The sequence below is a fragment of the Ruditapes philippinarum genome, unplaced genomic scaffold, assembly GCF_026571515.1.
Source record: "Ruditapes philippinarum isolate M1 unplaced genomic scaffold, ASM2657151v2 ctg5300_1_1_1_1, whole genome shotgun sequence".
In the NCBI taxonomy this organism is placed as follows: Eukaryota; Metazoa; Mollusca; class Bivalvia; order Venerida; family Veneridae; genus Ruditapes; species Ruditapes philippinarum.
Window position 1 is genome coordinate 47,352 of NW_026867086.1, and position 21,202 is coordinate 68,553.

The 21,202-nt window shown below is 31.0% G+C and overlaps 2 protein-coding genes across 2 annotated transcripts in view; both read right to left on the reverse strand.

The window, feature by feature from the left end:
- The window catches only part of LOC132734787 (tyrosine-protein kinase HCK-like), a 77,914-nt gene that overhangs the window by 14,180 nt on the left and 42,532 nt on the right, over positions 1-21,202 (reverse strand). The gene's annotated exons all lie outside the window — the stretch shown is intronic.
- LOC132734789 (uncharacterized) lies at positions 2,430-11,456 on the reverse strand. The gene is made up of 3 exons (XM_060721639.1): positions 11,269-11,456; positions 4,410-4,797; positions 2,430-2,452 (listed from the first exon to the last, which is right to left on the reverse strand). Exons 2-3 carry the CDS (start codon positions 4,741-4,743, stop codon positions 2,430-2,432), a joined length of 357 nt encoding a protein of 118 aa, XP_060577622.1. The 5' UTR covers positions 4,744-4,797; positions 11,269-11,456.

A 21,202-nucleotide genomic window follows, 5' to 3' on the forward strand; every position in this document is an offset into this window, starting at 1 on the left:
GGAAATAATATATCCCTGATTGAATGAACGAGGCGACTTTTGACAGAATCCACCCGGCACAAACAACGCTGATGATGTGATAAAATAAAAAATAAGAACCATAAGTAAGCTCAACACGATTCAATCAAAAGGTGAATGCATGATATTGTAACGAATGAATAAAAAGATTAATTGAACCCAGTACACAAATAACCACCGTCATGGAGAGCGGGTGATTATGTAAGTTTATGCTGCTTAAAAACTAAAGAAGAAGATCTTTCATTAATTTTAAAATCAACCATTCGTCACAAGATATAGACACCATTCTTTATCGTTTTTTCATGTTCTGTTTGGTGTGCCAATTTCCCGCGTCTAAGTATGATGATTTCGTATAAAAGTTATGATATTTATTCAATTGCAAATCTAGATGATTGCACTTGTAAATTGATAGTCTGCGCTTTCGGCTTTCTTTCTTTGTAAAATAGGACTCGAAAATAATTCCTTTACGTAAACTGGTGTTCTCTATCAAAATACTCTACACGTGGTATTATTTACATATCATATCCTTACAATTATACAAGATATGTGTATTGTTTTTCAGGCAGGAAGTTTCACTGCTTTACAAACTATCTGAAATTTTATGTCTCAAATAAATTACTACTGTGAAGTTAATCGAGATGAATATTGATTTCATATTCATTCGCGTTCGTTCTTACCCTTTTGTCTCATTCTTACCTTCTTCATCAGATGCATTCTCCTCCTGGACCAATTTAAGGAAATATTTAGAAAAACCAGATGCGTCTGTAATTTAAAGTAAATATTATTTTGCAATATATTGCTAACACAGCTTAATCAAAATAATGATAATGGCATGATATCACTAAAGAGCCTTTCAAACAATTGAAAATATAAGTAAATTCTTTAATAATATCCAATTAACAAATATTCAATCAAATATTGTTTAAAGATATAATTCATCAATGTGAATAAAATAACGACCGGAACAAGCGAGAAGTATGCAATAAAAGACATAATATACACATTATCTTGTAGGGGCCCGGGCAAGTTACAACATTTGGTTTACACTATACCAAAACTTAAAAGAAATTGATCAAATCGGATACAAATGATTGAATCAAAAAGTGAGTCAAGTAAAAAATGGATAAATAAAAGATTGATTCTGAACCCAATACATATATATAAAGAAACTCAGTTATGGAAACGGTTGCTTATGTCAGTTTAGCTGCTTAAAATCTTGAGAAGTAGATATTTCAATAATTTGAAAATCAACCACTTGTCAAAAGAGGTACACATCGTTCTTTATCGTTTTCTCATGCTCTGTTTGGTGTGTAAATTTCCCACGTCTAGGTGTAATAATTTCCTATAAAAAGTAACGATATTTTTTCAATTGCAAATCTAGATGATTGCGTTTGTGAAGTGAGAGTCTGCCCTCTCGGGTTTCTTTCTTTGTTGATGGGCGTTTAAGTAAAAAAAGACCCGAAAATAATTCCTTTATGTAAACTGCTGTTCCCCCATCAAAATATTCTACACGTGATATTATTTACATTTCATATCCTTACAATGTTACCAGATATGTGTATTGTTTTTCAGGCTGGAAGTTTCACTGCTTTACAAATTATCTGAAATTTTATGTCACAAATAAAATACTACTGTGAAGTTTATCGGGACGAACATTGATTTCATATCCATTCACATTTGTTCTAACCCTTTTGTCTCATTCTTACCTTCTTCATCAGAAACATTCTCCTCCTGGCCCATGTTAAGACAATATTTAGAATAACCAGATGCGTCTGTAATTTAAAGTAAATATTATTTTGCAATATATTGCTACACTGTTCTATTTTCTCAGGTAAACGTAAAGATAAACATTAGCAAAAAATAGAACAATTGTAACACCGCTTAACCAAAAATAATGATAAATGACATGATATCACTAATTAGCATTTCAAACAATTGAAAATATAAGTAAATTCCTTAATAATATCCATTTAACAAATATTCAATCAAATATTATTTCAAGACATAATTCACAGATTTTAATAAAATATCGACCGGATAGTGAAGAAAGCGGGTGCTTGTGTTCGTTTATGCTGCTTAAGAACTTGAGAAGAAGATATTTCAATATTTTGAAAATCAACCATTCGTCACAAGAGATACACATCATTCTTTATCGTTTTTCTTATGTTCTGTTCGGTAAGAAACTGTCCAATGACAGATTGTAATGATTTCCTATAAAAAAAGTTAAGATATTTCTCCTATTGCAAATCTAGATGAATGCACTTGTGATGTGACAGTCTGTCCGTTCGGGTTTCTTCGGATAACAAGATAATTATTTTTAATATGACATGACAAATTGTGTGCATATGACGTCATGAACTTTTATAACTACATCAACCAATGGTTAAGGAGTTATTCTTCTTTTAGGTAGTTTACCCCTTATACATCACCTCCGCTATAAAGAATAATCAAATAGTCTAGAATTACTGCATTGAAACTGAGGGGCGCGGGTTCAAACCACAGAACGGGCAACTTCTATTTTTTTATATTTTCTTTAAACATTATCCATGTATCTCTCAGATCCCTTATGGAAAGAAAAAAGTGCTTGACTTTGATTTTATAATTATTGTAGGTATTTATTGGCTAAAGTATGCCAAATTTAATAGCAAATATGGTAACTTATATTTTCAAAGTTTAATAAAATAAAAGCCTCATGGTAAAAGTATTATCATATTTTACAAGATCAACCAATATACTATTAGGAAAATTTAGGCAAACTTTGAAAACAGCCCCGAATTGTGGTAAATTTTAGGGATACTTTGAATAAGGCCTAGGGAAATAGGGAAAATACGGGAATAGTCAAAATAGTGTTAAAAGTGGGTTGGGTAGGGCAACTTTTTATACATATGAACAACATATTGTGTAGAAACAACAGTTTTGCTCGTGTGATTTGTTACCTGAATGCTTGCTATTACAATGATGAATAGGAAAACTTCTTTCAAAATGACGATATCATAAATTATTCAGAGTTGCTTCAATTCTAACTAGAACTCCGCGAGTCGGATGTGTCGCCTTGTGAACAATATAGTTTAGGAGAAATGGCCAGGACAAAAATGAAATACGAAAACTAACAAAGGGCAATAACTCAAAAAATAATAAGTGCAGAGCAGCAGTTTCTATGCACTGCACTTCTTATCAATAAGATCTATCATTCTATGAAGTTTCAAGTCCATATAGAATTGGCCTGGACAAAAATAAAGTATGAAAATATATAAAGGGTAAAAACTCAAAAAAAAAGAAATGCAGAGTACCGGTTCTTGTACACTGCAATTATTTTGAATGAGATCTATTATCCTATGAAGTTTCATGTGTATAGCTTTCATACTTGAGGAAAAATGACCTGGACAAAAATAAAGTATGAAAATTAACAAAGGGCATTAACTCAAAAAATAAGAAATGCAGAGTACTGGTTCTTGGGCACTGCACTTCTTCTTAATGAGATCTATCATCCTTTGAAGTTTCAAGTCCATAGCTTTTATACTTTTGGAGAAATGGCCTGGACAAAACTAAAGTATGAAAATTAACAAAGGGCAATAACTCAAAAAATAAGAAATGCAGAGTACTTGTTCTTGTGCACTGCACTTTTTCTTAATGAGATCTATCATCCTATGAAGTTTCAAGTCCATAGCTTTTATACATTAGTAGAAATGGCCCGGACAAAAATAAAGTATGGAAATTAACAAAGGAAAATAACTCAAAAATTAGGAAGTGCAGAGTACCGATTCTTGTGCACTGCACTTCTTCTTAATGAGATCTATCATTGTATGAAAATTGAAGTCCATAGCTTTTATAGTTGAAGAGAAATGGCCCGGACAAAATTAAAGTATGAAAATTTACAAAGGGCAATAACTCAAAAATTAAGAAGTGCAGAGTACCGGTCCTTTTGCACTGCACTTTGTGTTATTGAAAGAAGCATGCATACCAAGTTTGAAGTCAATCCAATTTAAAGTGACTGAGTAATGCTCCGGACAAGCTTTAGGGGACGTCGACAACGACGCCGAGGCCGCCGCCGCCGACAAAAGTAATCCCTATATGTCACCTTTTCAAGGCGACACAAAAAGTGCTCTTCTAATAGCAAATTTTTATTTCCAAGATAAATGTCCATAACTCATAAAATACAGTAAAGTGTGTCTAAATGTTCCATACAGGTGTCGTTTATTCCATATAACTGTCCTATGTTGTCGATTTTACCGTTCCTTTAAATGCTCATTAGGGGTGTCTTACGTCAATGGAGATAGTAAATAGCATTATATTGTTAATGACCATTGACGTTGACACATTATTTTACAGTCAAGTCTTTTCCCAGACATTTCTGTTCAATATTAAAACAAAAGGTAACATATTAAACGTACCTTTGCTATCCTGTGCGACACCTTCACTATTACAGTCGGAATCCTCCTCATCATAATCCTCAGAGTGTTGCTCCTTATCCGGTTGTACTTTTTCTTGACCAATACTCTTGCAAAGATCTTCAATTTTGTCAATTTTTAATTCTCCGTTGTCTCTCACAATCACTTTGTACATGGACTCGTCTGCGAATATAACATTCTCTTCCATATGAACACTCTCGACATTATTCAAAATATACAAGTGTTGCAACTTTCCACCAGCTTCTATAAACCAACGGTTCTGTATGTTTTTCAAGTTGAATGTTTCGATGGATTTCTTTGCAAATTGTTCATCCATCACGTATGCTTAGGCAAATGTAGGTTATTCAAGATTGTAAAAGCCCCAGGCCTGCTAAATAAAAGCAGAATTGATACATGTACTTGTTTTGAAGTTTTATCTTACAATTTTGTTTATTATGTAAACACCTTCTAGAAATACAATTTCGATAGTTGAAACATTGACTGAAGAATATTGTATATAAAAAGTAATCTTTTAAGTACGTGTTTGTATGTGTCAAAATAAGTGTTCATGTATACATCCTAGTTAAACTACTAATTTTCAGTAAAGAGTTAAATGAATAAAACATATTAAATAAACGATAGTCAAAAAATGTACGACGTTTTTAAAAAAGTTTTAATATGCTCATTATCCATTTCATTTATAATCTACACGGAACTAGATAGCTGTAATTTTTATATTTCTTCACGGACTGTGACATTAGTCTGAACCAACCAATGTAAATAAACTCTAAAGTATTTTTTTATATTTATTATAAATCTGGAAAGTTATTTGATTTATATATTATATATATATATATATATATATATATTATATATATATATATATATATATTATATATATATATATATATATCAATCAAATAACTTTGAAAATAAAGATTTTGTGTTGCTATTTTGTAAGCCAAACAGACACTGCTATTGCAAAATGGCCTTTTTATCTTTACTGTTGATTTAAAAAATAATGAAATACAGGAGGGTTTACTATGTCATTTATAGAAGGGAAGTGCATATAATGTTTGTTTAGTAAAATATCTTCCTAAACATCAATAAATGATAATGTATGATATGCAGTTATGATGATCTGTGATGTGAGCCCATGGAAAAGTCTAAATGTTAGCTAGGCCGACACAGAAACTGTCATAAACAATAAATAATTATGTCACATTTTCAAGCTCCTTATCTTTGCCGAAATATCCATGTACTTTCATTGATCGGGAGAGGAGGTCACACAATAGAGTTATATAAGCACAATGTAAATCTTTATTTAGATTTTTTTGGGTTGGCCCCGACCAAGGGTATCATTGTAAAAACTGAAAAAAAAACTTGTATTGAAAATCCAAAAGCGCTTGAACTTAGATATTTGACAAGAAACATCTTCTAGTGGATGTATATCAAGGTTGTTCATACAAATGCCCTTGGGTAAAAATTGACCGCGCCCCAGGGGTCATTGATTTTCATGATATATTTTTTGTAAAATCAAAAAAAAAAATCTTCTTGTATAAATCCAACAGTGCTAAAGCTTATGTGTTTAGCACGAAACATCTTCTGGTGGATGTCTACCAAGTTTGCTCAAATAAAAGTCTTGAAGTCAAAATTTGCCCCATCCCGGGGTTCATTAATTTTCCTTATATGTTTATTGTAAAATGCAATAAAATCTTCTTGTAAAAAACTGAAAGCTCTAGCGCTTAGACGTTAAGCGTGAAATATCTTCTAGCGGCTGTCTACCAAGTATGTTTAAATTAAATCCCTGGGGTCAAAATTAGCCAAGCCCCAGGGGTCAGTGATCTTCTTTATATATATAGTAAAAAAGAAATAAAAATCATTAAAAACAATAGATCTGTTTTAGTGGGGGTTTACCAAGTTTGTACAAATAAAAATCCTGGCATCAAAATGAGCTTAAGGCCAATCATTTAACATCGACTATATACATATATGCATTACAGTGCATTTATTCTGGCTTAATTATCTCCCTTTGATAAGATAAAGTAAAGTTTTCTATTCATACCAAGAAATTCAATAAGCTTTATTATTATTATTATTATTATTATTATTATTATTATTATTATTATTATTATTATTATTATTGAGTTTATTGTTAATTTAGATATGAAGAAAATATTTATGTAATAAAAATAAATTTATTTATCTTCCCTATCACAATCATCTTTAAAAATTACTGCAGTATATATATATAATAAGAAAGTCTTATTGTAAGTAATGATGCACTTCAATTACATAGGATATTACACACAGTATAAACGAGCATATGGCTGCTGTTGTAAATACTACAATTTATTATGGTGAATGCAGGAATACATATATTGACTATATTAATTGCTGATAAGCCAAAACTATCTGAAAGTTGTAATTATCCTTTTATAATTTAGATTGTGTTTCTTCAGTAATTTCAATTTCAACTACAGTTATGTCCAATATAAAAACCCTGCAACACAATTTTTTTATGGTTCTATAAAAAAGCTGATGCTCATATGACCTCTACAGTGGACCTCTACATTTTTTTCCAATTAATAGTACTCAGGTCAAAATTTGCCCTGCCCGTGGAACATAGATTTTACATTTATGTATATAGTAAAAGCCCTTAATCTACAGAAGGTGAAGCTTAGTTTCCATAGCATCAAGTGACTTCATAGCAGCCTTGGACTAAATAATACTGAAAAAATTCCATAGCAACCAGTGACTTCCATAGCAAACATTATCTAGTCTACCATTAAATTCCATGACAGGCACTGACTTCCAAAGAAACCATTCATTTTGAACAGCAACCAGTGACTTATTTTGTAATTATTACCCCTCACTTTTTTCGTAATGCTAATTTCCCATAGGCCTCTGGGAGTTATTTTTACTGTTAATGCAAGTGTACCACGTGACTAAGAATTTTGTAATGTTACATAGGTAACAGTATTTTTTAACAGTATAAAATCTGGTCACGTGGTCTTTTTTCTGAATAAAATGATATAAAATGGCCGCCTTTTTTTTCTCGATTCATTCTTATTTTCAACGTTAAACCCCGATAGGACATCAATTTCGTCTCTGGAGTAACTATGACACTCATAAAATTTAGTGAAACGTTACAGATATGGTGGACAGACATAGGATATCATCGTTATTTTGTCAAAACCATGCTTAGAATATTCTGGAAACAGAAGGATCAGATTTCACAGAGCAAAACCGTGTAAATGGGTTAGTGTTTTGTTTTCTAAATAAAACCTAGCTTATTGTATGTGTATGATTTGTAGATATCATCACTTGCTTAAAGAATAAAAGAAAAAGAAAAATTCTCAAGTAGGCCTTAAGTACACTTAAATCTTAAAAGGTAAGGACAGTTTAGTTATTGTTACTCTTGGTTTATTTTTGTTATAGTTAGATTTAGGTGACAATTTCAGATCATCACAGTATATTTGTTCGGGGTAATAAAATAAATAACACATGGGTTTGTGAGTAACAGTAAAAATATCATCCCTCGTAAAAATACTGTTACCCATGTGTTATTTATATACTGCTGTAACATGTAAACTATTTTAGATACAAATATGAACTTTGTGATTAAGATTAAGAATCTGTATTTGCATTTGTTTATAGTTTACAATATTTTTGTTCCATGTCATTGGGAGTATTAATATTCAGCTGAGCGATATTTAGGCCATCATGGCCCTCTTGTTTTGTGTAGCATTCTTTTAGACTTCAGTCCCGAATGCCCTAAACGATTGGTTTCTAATTAAAGAAGGTTAAATGTATCTACGTCGCATTGCACTATTTTAAGATAAAAGTGTTAAATCTATATCACACAGAATCGAGGAAAATGTGAAAATGTCGTTTTTATATTGATTGACACGTAATCGAGTTTCAATAAACCTAAAGTGTCATATAATTATAAGGAATTAAATTAAAAAGGAAATTAAACAAATTATATTGTGAAATGTTAATAACTTCGAGCAAATGTAAACACATGCAAATATGAGGACTAACTCTTTATATTAAAAGGCTGTAAAATATTATATTGTGTACACAAAAAATGCATCCGGTTATAAAAGATTCTATCTAATTAAGTAATATTTTGGTTTGGAGTGATATATATGGAGTTATTATATACTTATATATGAAATATTGAGAAATATTGATGGAATGAAATACGTTGTTTATTTTCCATATTTTCACTGTAAAAAATGTTATGTTTCACTGCAGTGAAACATATTTTCCGTAAGTTCACTGATATCTTCTTTCTTCAACATTCTTCTGAATTCAGCCAATATACAAACGTAAAGTGAAAATCTTTCAAATTGTAATGTCAAAAAAGAAAATTCAATTTTTTCCATAAATACAGGATTTATTTTCATCTTGTGGTGTAAAATTTATCATATTTCACTCGTGGCTACCGCCACTCATTAAATATTTATTTTCATACATTTCGATGAAAATACATCCTGTGTTTGTAGAAAAAACCTAAAATATCCTCTATACATTACCTGCCATGTTGGCGTGGATGATATTTTATCTTGGCAGGTAATATATCCACATATATCACTCCAAAACAAAAATAATAATTTTATTACCCTTCCCCTGCCGTAAAATATGGATGAATAATTATAATTTATATCTAACCACTTCATACAAATCAAAAGAGGATACTTGTTTTGTTTTAGGTGACTATGCTTTATAACTTACTTCGAGAAGTGAGACAATTTCAATACTAAGAGCGCTTAGCACGAGTTAAAATGTACTTGATATATGCAAATTTACACAAAAATATATAATAATAAGAGCAATTTTTGACTGTTTTTTTTTTTAAAAAGATGACGTCAGCAGACATTTTCACTCTTATTATTCTTAAGTTTTTGTCTTAAGATAATCGTAAGTCCACTCTTAAGTCATTTTTACAATGCCACTCAAAAGTTAAAATTATATCATTAGATAAATTATTCATTAAGTGTTACGATAAAAACGTCTGAAGCAACGTTTATTTGATATTTATGCGCATGCTCTATATTTGTTTCCTGTTTTGAAGAGCTTGATATATAAATTAAACATTAAATCATATTATTCTTAACAATTTGGAATTACAATACGCCAATTGACAGTCTCTATATGAAGTAATAGCCAGGGAAATAGTAAAATCGATATCTATTATGCTAGAACAATGCAAAGTTAGCCGTTTTTAAACCGCTAGTGTGGGGCTATTTAATGTCTGATTTTATAATTTATCACACCAATGAAACGCTTGTGTTTTAAACTTTGTCTCAGTATATATTTTAATGCATTGTTTGACACTAAAGGTATTTAGATTTACGGTTATTCCTACAACAATTAAGGCCATTTTACATATTATTAAGTTTTATACAGTGATATAAGCAACTCGCAATTCTACTGATAAGGATAGCCTTTTGTCTGCTAGTTCGGAAACTGTCAAACGATGGATTAGAAGAAACAAATGGTTGAAACTATTAGATTTTAGTGAAATCGAACACATGGCATGGTACAAAACTATAGATTTCAAAAATTCTAGGACAGAGTTAACAGTCCAATACTCTCCATCATAACGTCATCACATCATGAATTAAATTTGTGTTATTATCAACATAACGTTTCCATAAACATGAATTTATCCTTCCATTTATTTGTTGTTCTTTTGAGATACCAAAACGTGTTTTTTAGCATGAATGCGCTCGTGTCCTGATAAATATTTCATGAACAGGAAGGCTAGAAACTTGGGGTCGGTCTCATTTGGAAGCTTATTACAAACGTGAAATACCCGGTAGTAATAAATGTTTTTTATTGTCAGGACAATTGTTTTTAATGCCAGGGAAATGAACCCCTTGCTTGTAGGCTCGAATCTGGACTTTCCTACCATCCCTTAACTTATAATATATATTTTTTGTTCTGGTGTTTGACACATTGAAGATGAACACAGGGTTTTTCATCAATATGATCAAATTTAGTTTTCCTTCTCATATCCAATACTTGTGCCTGTGTCAGAAATGAGACCGCGCCAAAAGAATCAAAATTTGGGAAAGTAGCCTGGCTTCGATTACAAACTCAGGTAACGAATGTCAACAAAAATACCCACAATTATGTTTACAGAAATAAATAAAAAATGAGATATCATTTTCTGTACACATTCAAGAGTCATCATATTTCCAAGACATATATAAACATATCATACAATTTTTAAAGTTATTATGACAGCATTTCCTTACACCAGCGCACAAGGCGTTTCCTTATTTCATGAACAATTTGAAAGAGTATTAAAAAGTAAAATATTGTGAACTTTACATAGAAAATGTTTCACACATTGTAAGAGGCACTAACAACCAATGTAAATGAAAACGGATATAATTTTTGTATCTCAAATCATTTTACTTTTCATAAATCTCCGTACAATTTTCTTAAGTTTTATTTTCTTGAAATATGTTGAGTCATCTTGAGGCATGTAGCATTAATCCGCGAGTCTCGATTCACGAAATAATATTTTTATAAATAATTAGTGTACGATATTACTGCACAATGTGCAAATTACCTTCTTTGTTCACTTCACAAAAAATTACTTTTAAATGCATGTCTCGAATCATTATGAAAGTTAACATCGATCTTAAAGTATACTTCTTTAACAATATCATTATTTTAATGATGTTACGTGAAGATAATTATGAAATTATGTCTTATGATTTCTTTCTCACAATATTCTATTTTATGGCGGTCATTCAACACGTATATACATGTAGTTTCAGTTCTACGTTTTACTGAAATTAGCCAATTTAGAATCGGTCAATTTTCATTCAGTATTTACCTGATTTTAATCCGTTTCCCACTTCTTTCAACAACTTAAGATCCCATATACCCAGAGTCACCTGTGACCAAAACTTGCATTTTCAATCAACGACTTTAACAGCAATTATGAAACAAGACAAAAATATTTCGGTTTATTTGTTTTTTCTTAACTTTATATAAAGCAGGACGATATTCCAACAACTTCAAGCGTCTAACTCACAAACCCATTCATCAGATCAATTGCTTCTTGATGTTATCCTCTTATTTTGAGTGTCCGTTATGTTAAACAATGGTATTCACGTGATGTGATATCTTCCCTATTCTTTTATATGAAAGTGTTTATTCTGATTTATATATATCAGCCACGACATGTTACTATTGAAAACGAGAAATACTTGGAAAATATCTTGACTAAGAATACAAACAATAAATGTTATTAGTGTTTAATTCTTTAAAGTAAGTAAGCCCTGAAAGTGTTTCCTGTTGCGAGAACAATAAATGAAGTGTTTGTCCGTAATGAATCAAGACGTAAATTCATACGCAATTATAAGGAAAGAGTGCAAAATGAAAAAAGTTCTTTTGTATTTTTTTTCCGGAATAAGATCAATATGATATATATGCAAGAAAAAGAATCAAACACCGACTGTCGTAACAGCCCGGAATATCTAGCTCTCGGGAAGTTGTTAAGCAAAAACTTGGTAGAGCCTTGTTACCGCGTTAACAGCTTTCATCGAGCTGGATATTCCGGTTTGTACCGGTTGATTCGAGTTAAATCCTTATAATCAAAGAAAACAACGCCAAATATTGCCAAAATAAAATACACACTTCAAATCTTAACATTAAGCAACATGTTGAAAACAGTAGCTTAGTGGGCGTTGGATAAGGGTAGCAAGTTCGATTCTTTAGTTTTTTAACATATTTTATATATTTTCTCTCTTTTTGGTTATCATTTTAAAATATCATAATGATAAAGATAACAACAACATTAAATATATATATTAGGATTAACATTAAAAGTTTTAATCAAATCGTCCATCGCAATAGTATATAAATCGTTATATAGCCAAATTTATTGTACAAGTTTTTTTTAACAGTAAAATTCAAACTGTGTGTAATTCAGACATGAAATATGATGAAATGGTTTTAATATGTCTGTCTGAGGGTGTTATCAAAATAGAATGAATAGTCAAAAAAAGAATGGGCCAACTAACGAACCAATCCTACATGACCATGTTGCATTACTCGTATCTATATAGAAATAAAGAGATATTGCAATGTATTATGTTCTTTGAATATACTACGAACGCCGATGTTTTAATATGGTAAGAGTGGCGGCGTGGCCAAGTGGTTAACGCGTCGGACTAGGAATCTAAGGATTGCTGACCGCGCTTGTTCAAACCCTGTCAGGGGCAAGTCGTTGTTTCCTTGAGCAAGAAACTTTACATTTATTGCTTAGTACTGGTTGGTTCCAGGAACGAATTCAAAAGTGTTTCAATAAGCTTATAGCTCTCAACACTATCGAAGTAAAATAAATTTGTATAAACTAAAATCAGATTTTACGTCGATTAAAAGCTTAATGACTTATGTCAAAAAATGATATATCAAAAAAATTATTTCCTGAAAGAAATGCACATTGCTGATTAAGAAGCACGCGCCATATCTGACATTAAGAAATACTGGCGTTAAAACTGACGTAACGTTTCTAAAATTACGTCATTTAACCACGATGTTTGAAATGTCATGTCATAGTTCATTTTACATTGTTTCAGTAGAAAATGAAATATTAGTTTAATTATTTTACTGGGAAATGATCATAATTTAATTGACCTTTGAGGAATTGAAAGTGAACGCGGACGATATGAAAAACAATGTTAATAATTTGGGGCACTGGGTGCTGTTTCGAGACACGCTTAGCCCAGTGGAATTTTACTTTTATTCTTTACTTAAATTTTGTGATAATGTATGTATACTTTTGCTTCTGTTACATTTTATTAACTGTTTTTAACACTGATAAGAAGTTAAGCTCACCCTGTTTAGCTTTATCAACCATAAAAGTGTTCTTGAGCTTGACCCTTAATATATAAGTTCCTCATTTTACTTTTAAATGAAAACATTTTGCATGCAATTTTTTGCACTGCACCATTGATTCAAATGGAGAAGGTAGCAGTTAATGCCCGTTGCTATATAACTAAAATGAAAGGCGTTGTTAAACAGATGACAAGATATAAAATATTTCATTAGAGATAAGTCAAAGTATTGTTTAATATGTGCTGCAAAACACATAAAGAAATAAATAACGAGTTCGTCTGCCCTCGAACCAACAAGTGCTACGACTTCTACATCACCAGGCAATCTGAATTAAATAATGAATCAATAATGGTTTTCCACTTTCGGTTTTGTATCATGTTAATTAGCACTTTTTATATTCATATGTGCATCGTTAACATTCAACTTTTAAAATAGTGGGCGGTTTGGGTAGTTTTATATTTTTATCGTAAACATTTGTCATTATCAATCGGTCAATCACCATATTAATAGTGAATCTCTGAAAATATATTTCTTATTCAAGTCAACTTGATAGCAACTAAAATTAAGCAAAATGTCACTCGAATATAAAATATGCGGCAAATCTTTACAGAGGTTTAAACGTATGCTCAGTGTATATAATCAATGGATGTAAAACCGGTCAGGTGTTAACAAACGTTATAAACAATCAATTTCAATTTATTTCAAGACAACAACAAAAATGAAGATATAATAAAATGAAACAAAATTATGAATATTCACAATAATGATTATTATAGTAGTGTTCCTAAGTTGTTAATCGAAATACTTTTTACCATCTGTGTTCAAAGTCACTTTCAGACATTATTTCTTTAATAAAATAATTATATACATGTACTATGATTACATTTCATATTAAGAATATTGATAATTGCTACACAGTATCTTTGTAAATATAAGATAGACATGTTTACTTTAACACAAATAAGATATGTTATGTTTAAAATTCTACACACGATAGTTGGTTACAATATGAATATAAGTGTCATGAAAATAAAAGCTGGCGGTTTTTTGTATTTGTTGTTGTTTTTGGGGTTGTTGTTTTGTTTTTTAAAAACAACTTACTCAGACCTTTTAAAGGGAGCACAACCTCCCATACACAGTTCATTCTTTTGTTTAGATAGTTGGTAATAATTTCATACATTTCAATAATTTCTGTGATCACAATACTTTACTCAAGGATAAGCATATCTTTAATATAGCAATAAAATATGAATCTCGAAAACATCAGTATTTTAAATGTTTAAATTATAATATAACAAATGTATATGTTTTCCAATATTCAGATGTTTCATGGTCCATTCGTTGTTCATGCAGTCTGCTTTAATTTTGATGGCGTTTGGTTTGCTTTGTCTAAGTTACAAAGGCAACAGCAGATCAAAAGGGCAACCTTTAAATTTTTCATCGCAATGTCACAAAACACATCCTTTATCAAATATTTGTATTTATTGTTTTTTATGCCTTTATTGTGACTATTCGAAAAAAAGCTGTTAATCATTTGAAAAAAAAACTTTCATAGCGCCTTTGAAAATTACGATGTCTTTGCAATACGACACAACTAGAGCTATCACTAAGGTCATACTCCCATCATCCAGAATAAAATAGGTTCTCCAATAACAATACTAAGCTAAGTCTCTTCATTAACTTGCTACTTGATTACTCTGTTATCGCAGCAAACAATTTTTTCTATTTTAGTAGAAGTGATATAAACCTTTGAGGTCAAAAACAATCCCAAGCAATGTCTCCACATAAACTTGCTATATACAAAGTGTGATGGTTAACTCTATCATGCGGAGACCTTTTTCTGTTTTGTAACAGATACCTTGATATTTACACCATGGGTTCAGAACAAATCACCCAAGTTGGGTCTTAATATAAACATGCTATATTCCAAGTTTGATTACAATATCTCTTTCCTAACTCTTGTTATTGTCTCGAACCATTTTTTTTATTTTTAGTAACTGTGAATTGTACCTTAACAAGGGAGACTCAAAAGCAATTCCGAGGGGGCTTCACATATGCTTGCTTTTCATCATGTTTCTTTATCATATCTCACTCCTACATCTAGTTATTGTTTGGAAACCATTTTTTGGCTTTTTTCAGTGCCATTTACCCTCTTCCCAGGGAAACCAAAAACAATCCCAACCAGGATCTTAATATAAGTTTGGTATAACCTCATTTAATTAAAATATAGCCACATAAGGTTGTTATTTACCAAGTTTGATTTCAAACTCATTTCTAAATCTTGTTACCAACCTACCGACATGTCTTCTATATACTCTCTTAAATTTGTGTGTGAGGGTGTAATGAAATGCTTTTTTTATTCAGGTTTAAAAAGGAACATTTTAAGGTTAAAGATTAACTCGGAAACCATTACAGAAATATATACTTAAACGCACTGAAACATAAACATCCCTGAATGATGTACACATTTTCTTAAATGAGTACAAAATGTGCAGAAAGCAAGAGAAATGTTAACTTAAACATGCCATACCAAGAAAACTTCTATCACTAAACAAAGGGAGCACATCATTTTGATTTCTTCTATCTCTTTGTAATATGTAATAGATGTTGCTATTGCCTTCGTCACAACTGTAAAAGAAGAAACGGTTTTAATGTCAGAAAAACATTTCTTCTTTTCGGCTTTTTACTAAGAAATAATGGAAACAGTCACACACCAAAGTAAATCATGATTGTGACTAAAGTGTCATATCATTGAACCAACGTTGTAATACTTATATGTAAGCATTATTGTATCGTACAAACCTTAAGACAATTAAAATTATAAAGTGGTTTGTAAATTAAAAGGTGACAAAAACACATGAGATCTTACCTCCAGGCAAAGTTAAAGTAACTGCCTCAGGTCCTTCGTGTGGCGGTTTCATTCCTCCATCTTTATTATCATTGCATGAAAACACCAAAGAGTTTATTTCAAGTGCAAAAGTAACGAACGTTACCCAAAAATGAAGGTCCGAATGATTATACCCTGCAAATGTATACAGCGTTATATTATATATAGCCATTTATATTAAACATGTAATAAAATTAATGTTTACGGTACAACCTACAGTAAATCACTTAATTATGAGCATTTGATTTATTTATTTTCTCAACTTTAACAAGAAACTGATAACTTCTGTACATAGCAGATCAGAGGAACAGTGCGAATGATCAAAGAAACCGAAAGAGACCTGCACTGTCCGGGAATCCAACCCGGGTCTCCTGACACACAATCAAACACTCTACCTATTGAGCTAACGGTTTATCTTTTAGTTATATGTATTGTAGGATGTCTTTGTTTTAAAATCATTTAAAACTTCTAAACATTGTACTTAGATATTACATAAATCATACGTATGACAGTCAATATAGATCAAATACCACCTTTGTACAAACAAACACTTTTAAGTATCCCAACAATGATACACTTGATAATCACGCACTTTTTAATTTCCTTAGTTTCCATTATTTTAGTACAATTTAGAATATTAGAATATAAATAACAGTTTGGTTTCAAATATCTGGTATAGAGTGTTATCAGTTAATCTTGAAGTATTTATGCCAAAAGTTCAAAACCTTTAAAACAGAATCAATTCATGTTATCAGATGTCTCTATACCGGTATTGAAATTATTATCAACTTAATTAGTAAATTAGGACTGATTGATTTCAAGTGTTAAATAGCAGTAATGTGTGAATGCATGAATGCACAAGATATTTTAACGCAGCTTGCTTTGAGGTGTATAAAGGTGAAGCATAATGCGTTATCAAACTGCCGTCTATTTATAACTGATTTTGTGAAAACATTAAAATAGAGAAAAAAGGAATCCCTAAAGAAAGTCTAAAACGGCTGAAAACTTTGATTGCGCTTTTCGTGAAAGGTATTGTCAAGTGCAAACTGCCCTCCACGCCCTCTATCACCAGTTTTAACACTTAAGATTTAAACGTCATCTGCCGAAATTTTCACACAAAAAATCGCGCAAATTTGTATCGTAAGACAACTCTTACAATAAATCTCTTTTTCACAAAATATCATAAGAAAACCTTAAGTGCAAAATATGTTGTAACTTTACGATAGGTGGTCCACATTCGTAAGTGTATTTTTTTCTTAAGAGTAAAATATAACTCATGATATATTTAAACAAGCCAAAAACCAAACAAAAAAATGGAAGGACAAATATCTATTCAAACAGTATGTTATAGAATATGCAAACTGACTGCTCCAGTCCTGTATTGAGCTAAATCTGAATTTCTGAAATACAATGTTGTGGGTTCGATATCTCTGCACATACTTTCGGCAACCTTTTTTATTTATTTATTTATTTATACCTTAGCGATAACGTAGCAGTCTTGTTTTGTGAATTACTTAGAACCATATAGATTTAGATCTTATTATTTTCAATCATCATTTTAAATAGAATCTAGATCCAGATATATAAGTTTGAATGATAGTAATTTTAAATTGTTACTGATAACATGAATTTTGTTCAATACATATTTCAAGTTCTCATTACTTGATTTTAAAACTGGAAATAAATATAATGCATATTAAAGCTGGGTAACTGACAAAAAAGTCAGAAGCAAAACTGATAATGTGATGATATCAAATTTCTCAAAATGACAATAATTATTGCAGACAACTGTTTATTAGTGACTATTTTAAAACAATGAAGCATTTTTTTATTACTAGATCCAACAAATCTCCCTACGATTTAGTTTTACTACCTTTTCAAAGCAGTATTTTTCACGTTCATGTATTAGAAAATCTTTTCTTTTTACTGCGCTATAGGTAGACTTATCTTATTTTCTAAATTATGTTGAAAAATTTCAGTTATGATTGTCTTTCTTTATCTGAAATAATTTTGGTCTGATGCAGATCGAGTTGGTTGCTTCAAATATGACAAATTTCATGGTTGTTTGTTGTCATTGAACGTAGTATATGATGACGTCTGTGTATATTTGTGTTTAATGAAGGACAAAGGGAAGTTTAAGCGTTCCGTAGCAAATTAGTACTAATGAATGGAAATTGAAAAGTGTATTTGGTTTACGATGATCTTTTTATGTTTTATAATAAAGAAGTGCTTTACCATCACAAAATGAACGGTATCGTCAGTTTTGAACGGAATAATAAGTGTTAATAAGGACAACAGTATGTAATCATTCTGCTGTGCTAAAATATTACAGAACAAAATATGAACAACGTATAAAATTCTTAACTCATTACTTCATGAGCATTTTTTGAAAAATGGCGGTTTTCAGTGAAAAGTCTCCCGTTACAAGTTCAAATTGCTATAAAACTATAAAAACTGCTTCAATACTAATCAAAATTAGCACAAATGTTATCTGGACAATTGCATTTGTAACAACATACTCAGGCTTAAATTTCCTGTTACCATGGCAACGAGGGGACATCTCAAAATTGCCAAAAATCACTATTTTGCATTGATTTTTTCCATCAAAATTGATTTCAAAGTGCTGCAACTTCTCAATGGATTGAGATAGAGTCAGATGCTTTCCAGCGTTGGTTACACGTTACATTTTGATCGATCTGGGGCCATTTTTAGCCTCTCACAAGTCCAAAATTTTCTTGGCAAAAGTGTTTCTGGTATCGAGTGAAAATTTAATTTCATTACTACATATTATTTTTCTAAAATTTCTATATAAGAAAACGCAGGTCAGAATGTCAAGACGCATGTAATGTCAGGAATGTTACGAGCAACCGAAATTGTGATCTCATGTTAAATATTAGAATATTTGCAAGTCTTTGTATAACAATTTTCTTAACACACACAACAAACTCAACAGCGTATTCAATTAACAAATTAAATTACATGTATATATTACACAATAATGCAAAAAGGTTAACATTTGGAAGCAGCAATATAAAGAGAGACAGAATCATTAAACCCATGTATGTGGATTTGCATTCTATCTGCAAAGTAGCTTGTTTGTCATGAACAGCACTCTCTCTCGGGAAACATAGAAAGTGAAAATGCTTATGCTTATATATATATATATGTATAAAGGGTGAAGAACTTTAACTGTAGTTCGATAATTTTTTGTGGTTGTTGTTTTGTTGTTGTTGTTGATGTTGGTATTGTTGTTGTTGTTGTTGTTAATGTTTTTGTTGTTTTTAATTATTATTTATTAGTGTCCTTCATTTATGTGCACTAAGACACTTTTATGTCAACAACAATAATAACAAACACATCAACAGATGCAAAACTGTCACAGACATTAAATCTATTTTCGTTTGCAAAAATGAAAAATGCAAACCCCTCAGCAAAAATTAAGTTTTACTTATGACAAAAAAAACAGTTTAATCATACAAAGCTCAAGTTATTAAATACATTCATGATTAACAATCTGATAAAGTGCAACGCGGCAAATACATTGAACTAGCTCGAATTTGCTATTCATTTTATTATCTGTTCCATCAATATTGACAAAAAGGGGTGTCGATAATTCTTATATAAAAGCATACTAGGTTTCGCCTTAATCTTTATCAACCTTAACAATTACACCTTTTTTATCGCTCCAGCGAAATAGCGTAGTAATTGAGTGCTGCTTTCGTGTGTGTTTAGACCCTGGTTCAATTCCTGGAAATGGCACTTTTTCTTTTCTTATATGTTTTTTCTTTTTTTTCTACGAACTGGATTTTAGTTCCTCGTGAGTTTATTTCACACAATACTATTTGAGAACATCTAGCATTACACACATTCGCCTTTAACAGGTTAAGTTAGAGGAAACACAGTCGTTATTAGAGTGATAAATGAGGAATGGAAGAAATTTAAATACATAAATATACAAATGAGCCGAAATTGTTAAAAAATGTAGCAAGTTGAATTCAGAGTTTTAAATCATTTTATATTGACAGTACTACATGTATTCAATTTGTTCAATGACTGTGAAATGAGCCGCGTCACGACAAAACAAACATAGTGCGTTTGCGACCAGCATGAATCCATACCAGCCTGCGCATCCGTGCAGTCTGATCAGGATCCATACTGTTCGCTATAAGCTTCTCTACTTGTTAAAGGGTTTGTTACGTATGGATTCATGCTGGTCGCAAACCCATTATGTTGCTTTTGTCGTGACGCGGCTCAAATACAATCAGTTTTACTAAACCGTTATAAATTTAACTTTAAATTGTACAAACTATTAAATGACAGGATTTATAAAAGAAAATATGAAAATGTTTTATGACTGTAAAAACGATTGAGAAACACACTCAAAATATTGCACAGTTGCAGATTTAAACTCGAAAAACTATTTTCCTAACGTAAATTCTTCATAATCTGAACATACTAACTACTACGCCACTTTCATTCCTCTATATTGCAATAAAATGCAAAATGAAATAACTTGCACGACCAATTATATCATAATGGTACGATCGATTAATGTAAGCGTGATCGTGTTCGAAGTATGTAACATCTATCAATTGATTGAGAGATTGGTAAAAATATTGACTGTAAATACCAAACGCTTTGTAAACAATGGTACTGCATAGCTAGGTCAGATAAAATGCCTTATTGCAAGAAAAGCGTGCGTAACTGTAACACATTCGCACTTGACAAAGCATTAATAATTAAAAGCGGAAATGGTATATGAACTTTCAAATGTTTTATATGTATCATTTTTATAAGTGATGTGTAAATTTAAATTGTAAAATTTTCGACTTTAATAGAACTGACTTGTTTTGATTTCGTATAGTAACTCATTAAAAAACATTCGCATGAATTGTGGATTTTACTACAGCAACGACAATTTGCATGCAGTTAACTGTAAGTTCCTATTTTTTTATTATTATAAACAACGCATATGATGGGATTCCTTACTCAATTTAAACGCCCGTTTAAAAACGTGACGTATTATGGGAACGCCGAT